At 40.3% G+C, this 15784-nt stretch overlaps 1 protein-coding gene across 2 annotated transcripts in view; it reads left to right on the forward strand.

The window, feature by feature from the left end:
- Positions 1-15784, forward strand: part of ITGA6 (integrin subunit alpha 6) — a 78176-nt gene that overhangs the window by 37180 nt on the left and 25212 nt on the right. For both annotated transcript variants that reach the window (XM_023259459.2, XM_045033951.1), the window contains exons 2-11: positions 1423-1547; positions 2980-3059; positions 4492-4747; positions 6876-7007; positions 10114-10324; positions 11060-11253; positions 11400-11488; positions 12187-12305; positions 15149-15247; positions 15699-15760. In XM_023259459.2, coding sequence (XP_023115227.1) covers positions 1423-1547; positions 2980-3059; positions 4492-4747; positions 6876-7007; positions 10114-10324; positions 11060-11253; positions 11400-11488; positions 12187-12305; positions 15149-15247; positions 15699-15760 — 1367 coding nt within the window. The remainder of the gene's footprint in view (positions 1-1422; positions 1548-2979; positions 3060-4491; positions 4748-6875; positions 7008-10113; positions 10325-11059; positions 11254-11399; positions 11489-12186; positions 12306-15148; positions 15248-15698; positions 15761-15784) is intronic.

A 15784-nucleotide genomic window follows, 5' to 3' on the forward strand; every position in this document is an offset into this window, starting at 1 on the left:
ATTTTTATTTTATTTATTTTTTATTTTTATTTTGCATCTGAGTTTTGTGGGTTTCTTAAAGGCCAGGAGTGGCCTATTTTCTGCTTGGGGGTTGTTTGTTCACTTTTGTGTGTCTAGCCCTCTCCCCCAGCTCCAGCCTTGCTTCTCTCTGTCCAGTCAGGTGTGTTCCTTCTCTCTGTCTCTATTCCTAGCTGTTCCATGAGTCAGTCAGACCCAAAGATGGTGAGTAAAGAGCATTAGCAACAGGAACCCTGCAGAAAGACAGTAGGACTCTAGAGATCCCTCCTGGCTGTGACACTGAGACTTTAAGGATTGTGGGTTGGGGATAAGGCCCCTTCTTACAGGAGCTAACAACACTGGGGTGGGAGGGAAGAAGAAAGAGCATTACAATACCTAGTATGTAGGTGGCACTGCCCAGACCCTGCCTGTGGTCTCTGTGCCAGGCTGATAGGAGGAATGTGGAGGACCCTGTCAGATTCAAGAGTGCCAAAAGTAAGAAGTGATGCAGAGAGGCAGAGAAGGGGACGGAGGGAAATAAATTCAGGCCGGTTGTAACTTGGGCGAGCTTAGGATCTAAATCAGTATTGTTAAAAGATAAGCTGAAGCCTATTTTAAAAACTTCGAGTTTATTTGAGCAAAAATCAATGGGAATCTGGCAGCAGCAAGTTGGAAGTGGTTAGGAGTGCTCTGCCAACAGGAACCAGGGGAAAGACCTACTTACAGGGAGTAAAGAATCAAAGAAAAATTATTTAATCAGCTGTAGCTTAAAGCCTGACTGGCTGTTTGTGATCGGTTGTCCTTGGGTTTGATTTTATAACCTTGAGGCATTTATAGGCTTAGATATTTTTTGCTTACATAGGCTGCCACGTCATTAGAGCCACATCAGCCTAATGGCCTCCTTGTTTCCTTAATTTAGCCAGAATGTTTACTGAAGATTTAGGGTACCGTTAAAATTACCTTTGAAAAATACCTCAGGAAGGCACAGTGTTAGAAATTGACACATTATTGCTTGTTAAGTTTAACGGGACCATTTCCCCCCCCCTCCCGTGTGGGAGCATTTGTCTGTTAAGTTCCATATGTCCTTGATTTAGGTTTAGGGGTCATGTTCTATCTATGAAAAGTGTGTCTTTTAAAACACCAGAATCCTACTCAGCAGAGAGGTGCTGATACTATGACAGATGGCTGATACTTTTCGCCTTGTTTGAACAACCCCTCTTCTGAGGCTTGACTTGGCTAGTTGTGCATGTGTGTGTTGCATGAGCCGGTCACGGGACTCGACCTTCACTCTCCCCAGCGCCCAAGCCAGCAGGGCATCTGGGAACTCTTGACAAAGAATGATTTCCCACATCTCTTGGTTCTGACTGATTGAAATGTTAAGTGTGTTTTAAACTCCAATCCCCCAATTCTCTCTTTTGTCAACAGGTTGCTCGTAGGGGCCCCGCGGGCCGTGGCCCTTCCACTCCAGAGGGCCAACAGAACAGGAGGCTTGTACAGCTGCGACATCACCTCCCGGGGGCCTTGCACACGGATTGAATTTGATAATGATGGTGTGTTCTGTACTGTGTCCACTTGGCCAGCTCGCCGGTATCCCACTTGCCCTTTCCATGAGGGGGGAGGGAGGTCCGAGTATTCTTGGAGAGAGGGCCTGTTTTCATTACATGTCTTGAATTGTTTGGTGGGATGCTTGAAATTGCTGCCCTTCCTAATCCTGCTCTCTCAACTGATATGGTGTATTGATGTCGCCACCTAGTGATGTGTTGAGGTTCTACAGGAGGCTGTTAAAACTGAATTCACAGCGGCAAGAAAATTGGGCATCGCTTGTACTTAGCTGCCAAAAGTTCTCGCTTGCTGTTAAACTATGTGGGAGAAAGTCTGTTTTAAGTATCAGCTCTCTCTGAAATGAAAACTGACCATCGTGGATAATTTTTCCCTGCTGGCTCAGACCGGCTTGTTTTGTGAGGCCTCGATGCTGAGCAGAGCAGTTAGTGTACTAAGAAGGCTCAAGCGAGCTGGATTTGACATACTTGGTCTAAGTTGATTTGCAGATTCACGTTTAGGTGCTTCTCTTGATTTTACGTATTTTAGAAATAACGTTTGTTTTTTTGTTTTTGTTTTTTTGCTGATTAGCAAATGATACATGTTAATTGTGGGAAACTTGTAAAAAAGACACCAACCTGTATAAAGAATAAACCAAAAACCTGTGGGTAATTTAGACTTAATCACCCTTTAACATTTTGGCTTCCGTCTACTTAAAGTGACTTAGTGTTTGCATTTTTGTAATGATTCAAGATTAAAAATCATACCTGCCTTCTCATTGAGAAAGGCAGCAATTTGGAGACAGGGTCACACAGTAGGATTAGATTGATACTGAAATGAACATACATGATGGTGTTTGTGATATCTCTCTTAACTGGGGGGGGAGGGACTAAAAATATATCTATTTTCCTTTTTGACATTGATAGATAATAAAGTGAATCTGAGGCCTTGCTTCCTATCTCTAATGCAGAGAATGATTCATGCTGTTATGTAACAAATTTGATACTATGTAGAGAACTGCCCATTTTGTGTTAGTTTGGATGATAGCTGGAGTTTGGAAACTGGATTTCTGCATCACTGCTTTTTTAAATATATCTTTGCTTTAAGTGGCATACGGGGGAGGGCTACTTGTTAGCCTTATAATTTTCAAATGCCTTTCTGTACTCAGGACCCTAGGTGTCAGAGAGGATGTAGGGCTACCAAATAGAGCTATATATTTTATTTAAGAACTTTATAGAAGATTCTTACCAATAACCACTTACCCATTTTCTTAAAATGAGAAATAATTTTTCTGAATTGAGTACATGAATTTAGTAAGTAGCAAGACTCAGAATCTGGGCAATTTAGAAACCGTCTTGTATTGTGTTCATCTCTTGTTTATTGACTGCTCCAGTCACTTTGAAGGTCCTAACTGTGTTATCTCACCTGTGCTGCTTTCCACAGCTGACCCTTCATCAGAAAGCAAGGAAGATCAATGGATGGGGGTCACCGTCCAGAGCCAAGGTCCAGGGGGCAAAGTTGTGGTAAGTGTAGAGAAGCGTGTTCATTCCACAATGTCTGAGTGCCTGTTACATGCCAGCATGAGACATACAGTAGTGAACAAGACTGGCAGAGCCCCTGCCCACACAGAGTTGTACCTTCTAGAAGATTGACTGCTTTAAAGCAGGCATTGGTGTCAAGAAGAAATCAAGGCATTATTTTTCCTGTGATTTCTGATGGTCCTTAAAACACAAAACTAGACATGGTTTCTGTCTCAGGAACTATGTGTCTTTTTCAGAGGAGTTATTAAAAATGTGGGAATGGGGCGCCTGGGTGGCTCAGTCGGTTGAGCATCTGACTTCAGCTCAGGTCACGATCTCACGGTTTGTGAGTTCGAGCCCCGCGTCGGGCTCTGGGCTGATGGCTCAGAGCCTGGAGCCTACTTCCGATTCTGTGTCTCCCTCTCTCTCTGCCCCTCCCCCATTCATGCTCTGTCTCTCTCTGTCTCAAAAATAAACATTAAAAAAATTTTTTTTTAAAAATGTGGGAATGGTCATGGAAAGTAAGATCAGATAATTTAAAACTTCCTGGTTTATTCTGACAAGTCAAATACAAGTGTAGTGAAGAAAAGAGGTTTGTTAGGTGGCTTTGTGAGATGGCCTTGGTGGTGCCTTCCAGGCTGGCTTATGACCATCCTTGCGTGTCTGTTTCAAAATCTGGTTGCTGTAACAAATTTATACAGGGTTTTGAAAAAAAAAAAAAAGAGAATTTTACTGAACACTAAGTTTTGATATCTAAGGGATCCTTACAGGAAATCAACTTGGATATTGTAAAGTCTATTCGTCCTCTGTTACATGGAGGGTAGCCATGAATATCTTGTAAAATTATAGGGATTATTTCATCTTTTCTGGCAGTATAATTCTCTCTGCCTTTTAAAATAAACTTAATCTCAGACTTTAGAGTGTAAGTTAGGAGTGATTATAAGGAAATAGTGTGGGTAAAAGGGAAATGTTTTTGTCTTAGCTGTGTTTGCCTGATCCCTATGAAAATACGTCTGATTTCCCTCCTCTGGAATGTAATTACATATTTTCACAAACACACTGATGTGAAATTTCATACGGCCATTAAAGCCAATTAAATTAAGAAAATGAAATAAGATATTTCCCATTGTTTATGTGACAGGTAAATTTACAAATAAATTGCCTGTGGATTACAGATAGGCATTCAGTATTTGGACTGGAGCATTATTCTCCAGGTGAGAAGAAGGCAGGAGTCCTAGTTCCTATGTGCTAGATAACGGTCTTCTTAGTGCCACTTGGGGGAACAATCGCTGGTCTGGGATCCAGGCCCAGGATGAGGACATGTTTCACATCCCGTTTAGAATTAATCCCTCTTTATTACAAATTGATAAAATTGTCCATAATAAACCTAAGTTTTGTGGAAATGAATGGGCAGCTTCATTCCATCTGTTTGCAGACATGTGCTCACCGATATGAAAAAAGGCAACACGTCAATACAAAGCAGGAATCCCGCGACATCTTTGGAAGGTGTTACGTCCTGAGTCAGAATCTCAGGATTGAGGATGACATGGATGGAGGAGACTGGAGTTTCTGCGATGGCCGATTGAGAGGCCATGAAAAATTTGGTTCTTGCCAGCAAGGAGTTGCAGCTACTTTCACGAAAGACTTTCATTACATTGTGTTTGGAGCCCCAGGCACTTATAACTGGAAAGGTAGGACATGTACTTATAGCAATAGAGATTAGACTGACTACGTAAGTTCTCCTATATGCACCATGATTGAGAACATTTTAAATTGAAACCAAATGTGTTACAAGACACTTGTGTATTATAGAAGTAAGGTAGGATCTTATAATCTCTCAATTATATGATTTCAGAAACAGTGGTGGAAATGTTTGAAGATATTTTTTTCCTTTTCTCAGCAATTTATATTAATACAAGTAGTTAGCCTTTTTCTGTAAGAATATAATAATTAACATTAGTGGGTTTTTTCTGTTTGTGTTTTCCTGTTTCTTGAAGGTGAAAGTTTTATGTTTTAATGTTAGTAAACATTGCATTTTAAGGTTGTGATCTGAAAACAAGATAATTGGTGTCCTATATACGTAACAGTGTATTAATACAGATATATCTTTCATTATATATTATCTTAAAAGGCTGTGTTTTACTAATAAAGCAGAAAAGTTAGAAGGGTAGATGAACTAGGGGAATTTTGAGATGATAATTTTAGATAGTTTACAGGAAAGTTGTTTAGTGGTATCATTTAATGATGATTGTGATATAGGTAAAAGGAGACGGAGGGAGGGAGGGAGGGGAGAATGGTCCTCAGTTTTGACTGGATGAACCTGGTCAGCTCCTATATAAAGTTTAACTTCTCTGAAGAAATTAGGCAGGCATAGGAAACAAGTATGTTACAAAGGACAATTAACTCTAATGCATAATGAAGAAAAATGTATATGATTTAGACATAAGACTTCTTTTTATTAAAATAAATCCTATGTTATAACATTTTCACTAAGTTAGGAAACACTTAGGAGATGTGTTTTAAAAACCTCCCAAGTTTGAATTCCTTTCTAAAAAATTTTTTTTAGATGGTTTTATTTATTTTTGAGAGAGAGAGACAATGTGTGAGCTGGGGAGAGGCAGAGAGAGAGGAAGACACAGAATCTGAAGCAGGCTCCAGGCTCTGAGCTGTCAACACAGAACCTGATGCAGGACTCATACTCATGAACCTCGAGATCATGACCTGAGCCAAAGTCAGATGCTTAACCGATAGAACCACCCAGATGCCACCCCCCCCCCCCCCAGCTCCCTGCTCAAGTTCGAATTCCTATTAGAAATAATCCTCGAGGACACCTTCCTCTTTACATCATCCATGTTAACCTTTGGGAGTAATCTCCTTTGGCCTCCCCACCCCCAACATGACGGTATTTGTAAGGTTATACTGACCTAATGAAAGTAACACATTGAATTTAGAAATAGTTCTGTTGTAGCAAGAAGAGATGCCATACATAGTAAAATAACAAAAACACCCACCAATTATGTATATATCTGTATTTATGGGAAACATGTCTTATATGCTTTATAAACCCTGACTTAAAACGTTATTTATTATTTAATTTTAGAGCACATGCGAGCAGGGGAGGGGCAGAGGGAGAGAGGGAGAATCTCAAGGAGCCTCTACGCTCAGCACAGAGCCTCATGAGGGGCTTGATCCTACGACCCTGGGATCATGACCCGAGCCAAAATCAAGAGTCAGATGCTCAATTGACTGAGCCATCCAGGTGGCCTGAAATGTTACCATTTTTAAAAAGTCATGTAATAGGTTTACTATATGAAATCTTCTTAATTCTTAATTGCTAATTGTGAAAATTTTAGAAAGATGAAATCCAGTCTCCTCCATCACATTAAAATGATTTGGAGAAAGGATCAAAACATTTCACTTTTACACTATAGTAAAGTAGGTAAATTGGTATAGGATTGCTACATCAGGCTCCTATAGCTTTTAAAAAGTTATTTTCTGTAGGTTTAGTTAAGTAAACATTCCATTTTCCATCTAGTTGGTGGCATTATAAAGATAATTCCTAAAAATGCATGGTGCATTTTTTTAAATAACTAGAACACATTTCTTTGTAAAAATTCACACGAACATGATTTTTTAAACTTTAATGACCTCAAAAGCCCCCTTTCCTTTGCCTTTTCTTCCTCTAGACTTTTCTTCCTATACTGACAGTGATAACACGAGGCATGTTTATTAGGAACCATCTCTTTGATTTTGTTTTCATCTTCATTGTTTTTTGTTGTTTTTTTTTGTTTTTTTGTTTTTGCCATTTCATTCCTGTAGGCATTGTTCGCGTAGAGCAAAAGAATAACACTTTTTTTGACATGAACATCTTTGAAGATGGGCCTTACGAAGTTGGTGGAGAGACTGACCATGACGAAAGTCTAGTTCCTGTTCCTGCTAACAGTTACTTAGGTAGGAACAAGTGTAGCTTGGCGTGCCTGTTTTTTCAGATGCCTCAGTGTGACAGCGCCCTCCCTGGACCTGGACTTGGAGGCTGAGGACGGGTCAGGCGGGACCAGGGGCCTGTGGCTGCTCTGATGGGCAGTCGGGTTTAAGCTTTGGTGATCCTGAGGTAACCTGACTGGTGCCTGGGACCCTTCCCTTCTGACCTGGGCTCCCTCAAGGTGGGAAACCTCTTGCATTCAAGCCCATCTCTTGGGCTAGCATCGGCCTCTGTAACCTGAAACAGGCTGTTCATGCAGCGGGGAAAAAAAATGCATGGATGTTAGCAGTCAGCTGAGCCGTATCCTCTTTCTAGAGATACTCTTGAGAGCTCCGTTTATGAAGTTACTCTGCAGTGGCGGGTCAAAACCTCCGCGTCCTTCCTTTGTGACTGTCGATCTTCCAGGGTTGGCCCGGCTTCTGGATCGGGGCCCCCATGTCACGGGGCCCCTGGCGGGTGGCACGGCAGCTTTCCAGCGGAAGCTGGGCAGGACTGCTGGAGGACACCCAGATCGTGTCTAAGTGCCAGTTCCCTAACTCCTCAGGCTTGTCTGCATTACTAATGGGCGTCCTAAATCATTCGTGTGCATTATGGTAATTACACAAAGGCTTTTAAAAGCTTTAATTCTTGGTATGAGTTGACATAAAGAATAATTACTGCACATTTCTTGAAAAAAATGTAAAAAAATCTCCTAAACCTAAATAGTAACCTATTTTTTTTTAAAGTCCCCCTGTGCTAGAGATGTTACTGGAACAATGGAAGATAAGTCAACACAAAGAATAGTTGTTATCAATGTGTTAGTAAACAGATTCTTAAGATGGCCTAATTATGTACATATACATGAATGATCCTGTTAATTTAGGGGAAAAAAACAACCTTTCAGACATTCCCTCCTGCCCCCAAATTAAAAATTTGATGTGAAAGCATACAAGAGAGCAGAGCAAAATTAAATTTATCACTTGTTAAGTGTGGGTCATGTGCTCTAAGTCATGTGGTGTATTTACTACTTTACAGGTCTTACTTGACCTTCCCAAAAACATTATAAAATAAGTATGATTATCCCTCTTTTGATGATGAAAAAAGTGTATCTTAGGAAGATTAATTTCTTAGTCGAAGGTCACACAGTTACTGATCCCTCAGCCTAGGAGAGAAAGTTTCATGGAAGTGACAGGGTCAGGGTGGGAAGCGGCTGGATTGCATGAGTGCCACTACGTCCATGGCTTCGCAGGACAGGAAAGGATGCAGGTGCCAGCAGTTTGCAGTCTCAATATTAAATACGGTTTTTCGGCATAAATACTGTCAACAAACCCATATTTTATTCGAATATATGTGCTGTCCAATCAAGCGTGTTACTTAGGGGTTATTTGTGACGAGACGTACTTAATTTTAATTTTTTAATGTTTATTTTTGAGAGAGAGAGAGAAGTATTTAATTGTAAATGAAAATTTGACTTCATGGTCAAGAAACCAGTGGTCTAGTCTTGAAGATAGATGCTCATGGATGTTGTAAACATAGATGCTATTGGAGCATCTGAAAGGATTCAGCACTTTTTATTAAGCCCATTTGCCACTTTGATGAATGGATTTCCTCCAATGTGGGTGCCTGGCGGGGGAAACAGTCAAGTTTGTGTCGTTACATGTTTTGTTGTCCATGCTGTCTGTGCCTCTGTCATTTCAACGAGTCCGTGGTTTTAAGGAATAAAATGATCAGCTTGGGGTTCGGGAAGCTGGCAAAGAGGGTGGCTTGCTAGATGCGGTGGTGGCCTGGTGGCCTCATCGTCTGGCTGGAGCAGCCGAAGCTCTCGTGCCTCTTACAGAGCGTAATTGCTTTTCCCTTCAATCTCTTCCGTTCCATGCACGTGTCCAGGCCTGCTGTTTTTGACCAGCGTTTCCTACGCAGATCCTGATCAGTTTGTTTACAAAACACAGCCTCCCAGGGAGCGGTCCAACGTGTCCCCTGATGTGATGATGAATAGCTACCTAGGTTTGTGACCTCTGAGATGACAAATAAATTCTCTTGGTCATGGTCATTTAAGAAATTTTTTTTGATCCATACAGAGCATCCATCTTTTTATTTTTTATTTCCTTTAAGTGGAGCACACACATGAGATCATGCCACTGTTGAGGCTCTGCTCCCGGATGGTTTTCAGAGCTGGATTCGGTTATATCACCCTTTTCTAAACTTGGAGCTCATCGTATTTTGCCACTCAAACTTCACAATTTGAGAACTACAACAGTAGTGGTGAAGCTTTTTATAAATCCCACTAAAAAGGGGGAGCTTACACCATTCTGCATCTGCCTCACCTTTACATAGCAAGATTTGCTTAATGCGAGTGATTTTGATGGAGGCGTTTACACTCACTTGCTACCAGATCTCAGTCTGTTATCTGACATCCTACCTGATGCTTTATAATCAGGTGTCTCACATGTTCTGCCCTCCGAACAAGTATGTAATTGTCATCATTGACAGCTTGCTCACCTCTATTGTTTATACTGGGTTCTCAAATACTATATCTCACCAGTCATGGTCTTGTTTGCATGTTTGTGTCCAAGAATCAAGTTGGTTCAAAACACTGAAATGTTGCCTGTGGTATACGAATGATGTTAGCATTTGTTCTTGCCTGATTACCAAGGAGATCACTAATCATTACATTATAGCAGAGCCCTATAACATGCACTCAGGTATGCTGTGTCTGGTTGTATCTCTGTGTATCCTTTCCCGTGATAATTTAGTATCTAGCTTGACCTCTTTTGGCCCACAGTTCCAGTATTAAAATGGGGTTTGAGCAGCTTCTTCAGATGCATGAATGCTTCATGATTCAAGTTACACAGATGTTAAATAGCATAGGTGGATTCCTTTAAAAGTCTTAATAGAGAGCAATGAAATAGCCTACTTCTTTGTACTTGAGTCAGACCTCTTACCTCTGTAACTCTTTTGCGTTGTAAATGTGATAAGCTGGTAGAGAGGCTCAGAAGGAGAGGGTTGGAAGCCAGAGGAAGAGGTAGTGATGGAGTTACCAATGGTAGATACCTCCTGAAATACGGGGTGATGTGAACTGTTACTTTGTGTTTCTAGGCTTTTCTTTGGACTCAGGAAAAGGTATCGTTTCTAAAGATGAGCTCACTTTCGTGTCCGGTGCTCCAAGAGCCAACCACAGTGGAGCTGTGGTTTTGCTGAAAAGAGACATGAAGTCTGCACATCTTCTCCCTGAGCACATTTTCGACGGGGAGGGTCTGGCATCGTCATTCGGCTATGACGTGGCAGTGGTGGACCTTAACAAAGATGGGTAAGAGGGTCTTAGGTTATTTTACGCTTGCCAAGAAATCGTTGGTTCTTTGGCTTCTTTAGGTCTTGAGAAGAGCCATCCTTTCAGGTTAGTGGATTCCAAAGAGTGTTTTTGCTGCCAGGTTTTTACTATCCTATCACATCTTTATCACTTGTATTTTGGCAGCAGACCTTCATTGCCCTCCCCATGGTGTAGGATTACATTTCAGTTTTCAGTTTTCAGATCAAAACTCACGTTTTGGGTCTGTCTGAATTAAAATTTGGGGGAAAAAAGTTAACTTGAAAAATGACACCTACATCGTTCTTCTGTGATTTCTTCAGGGGCTGTCAGAGCATCTAGGATGTCCTTTTGAAAGTAGGGATTGGATTGGGGACAGAGTAATAGTTATGGCTGGTGGTGCCATTTCGGGTGGTGGGTGGAGGGGAGTCTCTGTGCATACTCGTTCTAACTTGGGGACTGTCTTCAGGTTCTTTGATATTTTTCTTTGGGCATTTATTATGGGCTACCATGTAAAATGTTTTATCTAAGCATAAACATTTACATGCCTACATAGTATGTTACCTAAACATTACATAAAAATACCTTAAAATGTTTTAATTGATGAGAAATGAATTCCAGATTTGAGACCCTTTCCTCATCCTATCTCTGTGTCCCTAATACCTGGGCTGGAGGTATTCTCCGTGGGCTTGCTGGTATTTTAGCTGATGGTTGTTTTATCCCTCGTTGTATTTTTAGGTGGCAAGATATAGTTATTGGAGCCCCACAGTATTTTGATAGAGATGGAGAGGTCGGAGGTGCGGTGTATGTTTACATTAACCAGCAAGGCAGGTGGAATAATGTGAAGCCAATTCGTCTCAATGGAACCAAAGATTCCATGTTTGGCATTGCAGTAAAAAATATTGGTGACATTAATCAAGATGGCTACCAAGGTAGGTAATAGATTGTGAAACAGTTATGCTGCTCATAGGTAGATTGATTGTCTAAGATGATGAGTGCTTATGGCATCTTATTTTGAAATGTTGTATTGGAACGTTTTTAAAATGTAGCGTTTGTTGAAATGTGATGTCCTCAACAGATATTGCCGTTGGAGCTCCCTATGATGATCTGGGAAAGGTTTTTATCTATCACGGATCCCCGAACGGAATAAACACCAAGCCAACACAGGTAACCAGACAGCCTGGATTTCTACAATAAGGGTCTTAGCTTTTTGCCTTGTAATAGGGCATTTGGGTTTATGTGCATTTTCGTGCTACTCACGTTTTATTTACAAATCTATAATAGTGTGAATTTTGTAGTTAAAAAATGTACTGTTAGAAGATAGCTTGGAAATGGATACAAATGCAATGAGGTAGATGTGCTTATTTAAATTGTAAAATTGCTTAGATAAATTAGGAGTTGAAGTAATACAAAGGAAAAGATGATTTTGCCGGGACAGCACAAATAGATGGAAATATGATATCTTTCCTTTAGTAGCATACTAAATGGAGGTAAAAATGGGGCAAGTGAAATAGATGATTGTGATTACATGGAGAATTGAGACTCCAAAAATTAAAAATTGCTTTTGAGAAGGATAAGACATTTGGAGGGCAGGCAGAGAGGTTTGTTTGGTATATAGTAAAGAAGCTCATCAAAACTTGTCTCAAAACCTTTGAGATACAATGTAAATCAGATGACTTCTATGAAGTAAAATATATGAAGTGTTGGATAACATGTAGACTTAGTTATAACTCATTTATAATTTAGTATCATTTATAAGCGAACTCTTGAACTTCAGTTTAAAAGGAACCATGTGGCTTTTTGAAAGCACAGAGAAGCTCGTTTTGGTGGGCCAGTCATTCATCCTGATGCTTTGCTCATTTCAGATTCTCGAGGGTAAAACACCTTATTTTGGATATTCAATTGCTGGAAATATGGACCTTGATAGAAATTCCTACCCTGATGTTGCTGTTGGTTCACTCTCAGACTCAGTAACTGTGTTCAGGTATGCGATCTCTGACTTCAGTGAAGCATGTTCAGTAATCTGGTTACACTCAGATTTTGACCCTTTTAATTGAAAATTGTAATACCTGTATTTCAAAGTCAAAAGCTTGTATGAATTTTGAAAATTTTTCTTTTGACAGTGGTATAACAATGTGACAAAACATGTTTTGTAAAATCTTGCTAATGTTGAATTGAGGAAAAAGTCAGAATTGGTGAAAATTCTACTTCATAAATATTTTTAAAACCTTATATTTTGGTAAAAACTGAAACATAAAATTTGACAGGACAAAGCTTATAAGGGAGGAAATAAGCATCCCCTGTATTTAATATCCATTAGTAAGCTCCAAAATCTTGGTTTACCTCCTTTTAGTCCTTTGTTTGCTATGAACGTACATGTATATTTAACAAAACCGAGATCATAACGTACATATTGTTCTATAACCTGCTTTTGTCAGTTTGTAATGCATTAGTAGACTTCTTCCATGTAAGTGAGTTTATAACATACAGGTGTTTTTTCCCCTTTCGTTGAGCACTTTTCTGAAATGAAGTTTATGGCTGCGTCACATGGCTGGGTCCTAATTTAGTTAAGAACCACCATACTGTCATTGGATATTTATGTTGCTTTCTAGGTTTGTTTTTGATGATACACAAAGCTGGTAAAACCTTGACTTTTGTTCATGTCCTGAATTATTTCCTTATGATAAATTCCTAAAAGTGAATTTCAAAAGTCAAAGGGCATATGTGTTTTCAGACTTTGGATTCAGATTCACCAAAATGACCTCCAGAAGGGCTACAGTAGTTTGCCCATCACCTTTGCTTGAGTCCCCCTGTTCACTGCTGGGAATCAGCATTAAAAATCACCTGGGTGATTTTTATTTTATTTCGGTCACCTGGGTGGCTCGGTTGAGCATCTGACTTTGGCTCAGGTCATGATCTTGCAATCTGTGAGTTTGAGCCTCGGGTCGGGCTCTGTGCTGACAGCTCAGAGCCTGGAGCCTGCTTCAGATTCTGTGTCTCCCTCTCTCTCTGCCCTTCCCCTGCTCATGCTCTTTCTCTCTCTCTCAAAAATAAATAATAAGCATTACAAAATAAATAAATAAACTTTAAAAAATAAAAATGTTTTAGGCAGAAGGTATGTTAAAATATATCCTTCTGATATTTATGTCACATTAAAGCTTTAATACTATCATACATGAAATACTCTTGCAACTGTAGCAATTGGCTATAAGATTTTTGTGGATTTTTGTCTCTTAAATATGCTCTCAAAACTTTAATTAGAAATATATCTAGAAATATATCTAGAATTTAATTAGAAATATATCTAGCATCTTAGAAACCAGCAGCTGTCTGAAATAACAATAGAAAGGAAAGTAATTGAGATAAAAGGAAATCTACAAATGAGAATGTGGGCAGCATTTGTCCTTTTATATAGGCTTCCACCTTGCCCACGAATGTTCTCATGCCTTTTCTAGCCTACCGATAGATGGAGTCCAGAAGTTCCAGTTACCTGTAAGGGATTTGGAATGCTTATCAAACATCTTACCCAAGACAGCTAGGTTACCAGAAGACTGCTGAAGTCAGTCTAACTGGATCCATGTGGTAATAAAACCATGGAACCCATTCTGAGTTCTGGCTGAGGAGTGATGGAGATGCGAGGGGTCTGTCTCCCCATCCACTTACACTCCCAGCCACCATCTAGCTGGATTTCTCGTACCTGCGGCAGAGTTCAGGACGTGGGCTGGGGGTGACCCCACTGGCTGTGGGGAGTAGGGGAGAAGATGGAAGGCAGAGCAAGGATGTTTTCACATGGTGAGAAGGACCAAAGGTGTGGGATTACAGCTTCTTGAGCATTTGCGAGGTTGGGGTTAAGGCAGGGTAGAAAAAAAGGCAAAGGGCTTGAAGTTTCTGCTTACAGAGATACTGTTGGGGCAGAAAAGTTGTGATCCATTCTGGTGGAAAGAGGACAAAGGCTTGAGACTGGGGATGGGAGCAAGGAAGGGCAAATGTTTTAGGATGGATATCCGAGAGCTAAGGATTGCCTGTAATAATACAATTCATGTATGTAGAAACCCTGATTGCGTCCCAGGTGTTGGGTGTATATGGGGTTTTAACCTTTTTGAACGTATTTTGGCAAATTTAAAACATGTCCATATTCTTTGACTCAGAAGTTCCACTAGGAGTTTATCCTACAGGTAAATTCAAACGTGTGCCGAGAAGCAGGTACAAGGATGTTTGTCAGAGCCGGAAGCCTAAAAACAGCCTCAAATGTCTACCCGTTAGGGACTGGTTAAATAAATGATGTTGTGTGGGGACAGAACAACACCAGCTGTGAGAAACTGTAAACTAGATCTGTGGATAGATAGGAGAAGGCCTCTGAAATGTTAGAAAAAGCAACATTCAGAACAAGAAGCCAGTAAAGCTCCCATTGAAGAAAAGCATATGTATGTTTCTATATTTAACTTTAGGTAATATTTTTAACAGAAACACAAAGACCGAATAGGTTTCTGGAAGGACATACATACCAGGCCACTTGGGGGTTTGGATGGGGACAGAGACCTAACACTGAAAATTCTAGAACTTTTACATATCACACATATTACTTACCATTTAAAAACTCTGCTAAAACTATAAAACATTTTATAATTATAAAATGTTATATTTAAAACTTAAAAAAAATTGTGTCATCAGGTTTTCAATGGTATCTGTTATTTTCTTTGGCAGTGGGGAACATTTTTTCCCCCTCTGGTTTTTAAGATGTTGTAGGCAGCTGATAGCATGTAAATTCATCTCCCACTCAAGGTAGCAAAAGGCTAAGCCTGTGTTTTTTTATTCCTTTGTTTTCAGGTCCCGGCCTGTGATTAATATTCAGAAAACCCTCACCGTAACACCGAACACGATTGATCTCCGCCAGAAAATGTTCTGTGGGGCACCTAGTGGGATATGGTGAGAGCTTTGGCTTTGTGTATGTAACCTCCTTAGTGTTGTGTTTTTGTTTTTTGTTTTTTGTTTTTTTAAGTTTCTTAATTTTAAGAGTGAGCATGAGCAGGGGAGAGGCAGAGAGGGAGAGAAACAATCCCAAGCTGAACCTGATGTGGGGCTTGATCTCACGAACTGTGAGATATGACCTGAGCCAAAATTAAGAGTCGGACGCTTAACCGACTGGGCCACCCAGGTCCCCATGACCTCCTCAGTTTCACAGCCCTGCTTTATGATGACCCGATTGCGCTGGGGAGCCATAGGCAAGGGTAGACAGAAATGGGCAAAGGGGACATATATATATATATAACATTTTACTCATCGGTGGGCAGTGGGGTATTTGAGAGTTGGGGAACATGGAGTTTTTTTCTGCTGTAGTAATGGATCTTTTAAGGAATATGTGTTTGATTTTATACAGCCTCCAGGTGAAGGCCTGTTTTGAATATACTGCCAAACCCACAGGTTACAATCCTTCGATATGTGAGTACCCAGTACATTTAAAAA

This window comes from Felis catus, chromosome C1 (assembly GCF_018350175.1).
Source record: "Felis catus isolate Fca126 chromosome C1, F.catus_Fca126_mat1.0, whole genome shotgun sequence".
Lineage (NCBI taxonomy): Eukaryota > Metazoa > Chordata > Mammalia > Carnivora > Felidae > Felis > Felis catus.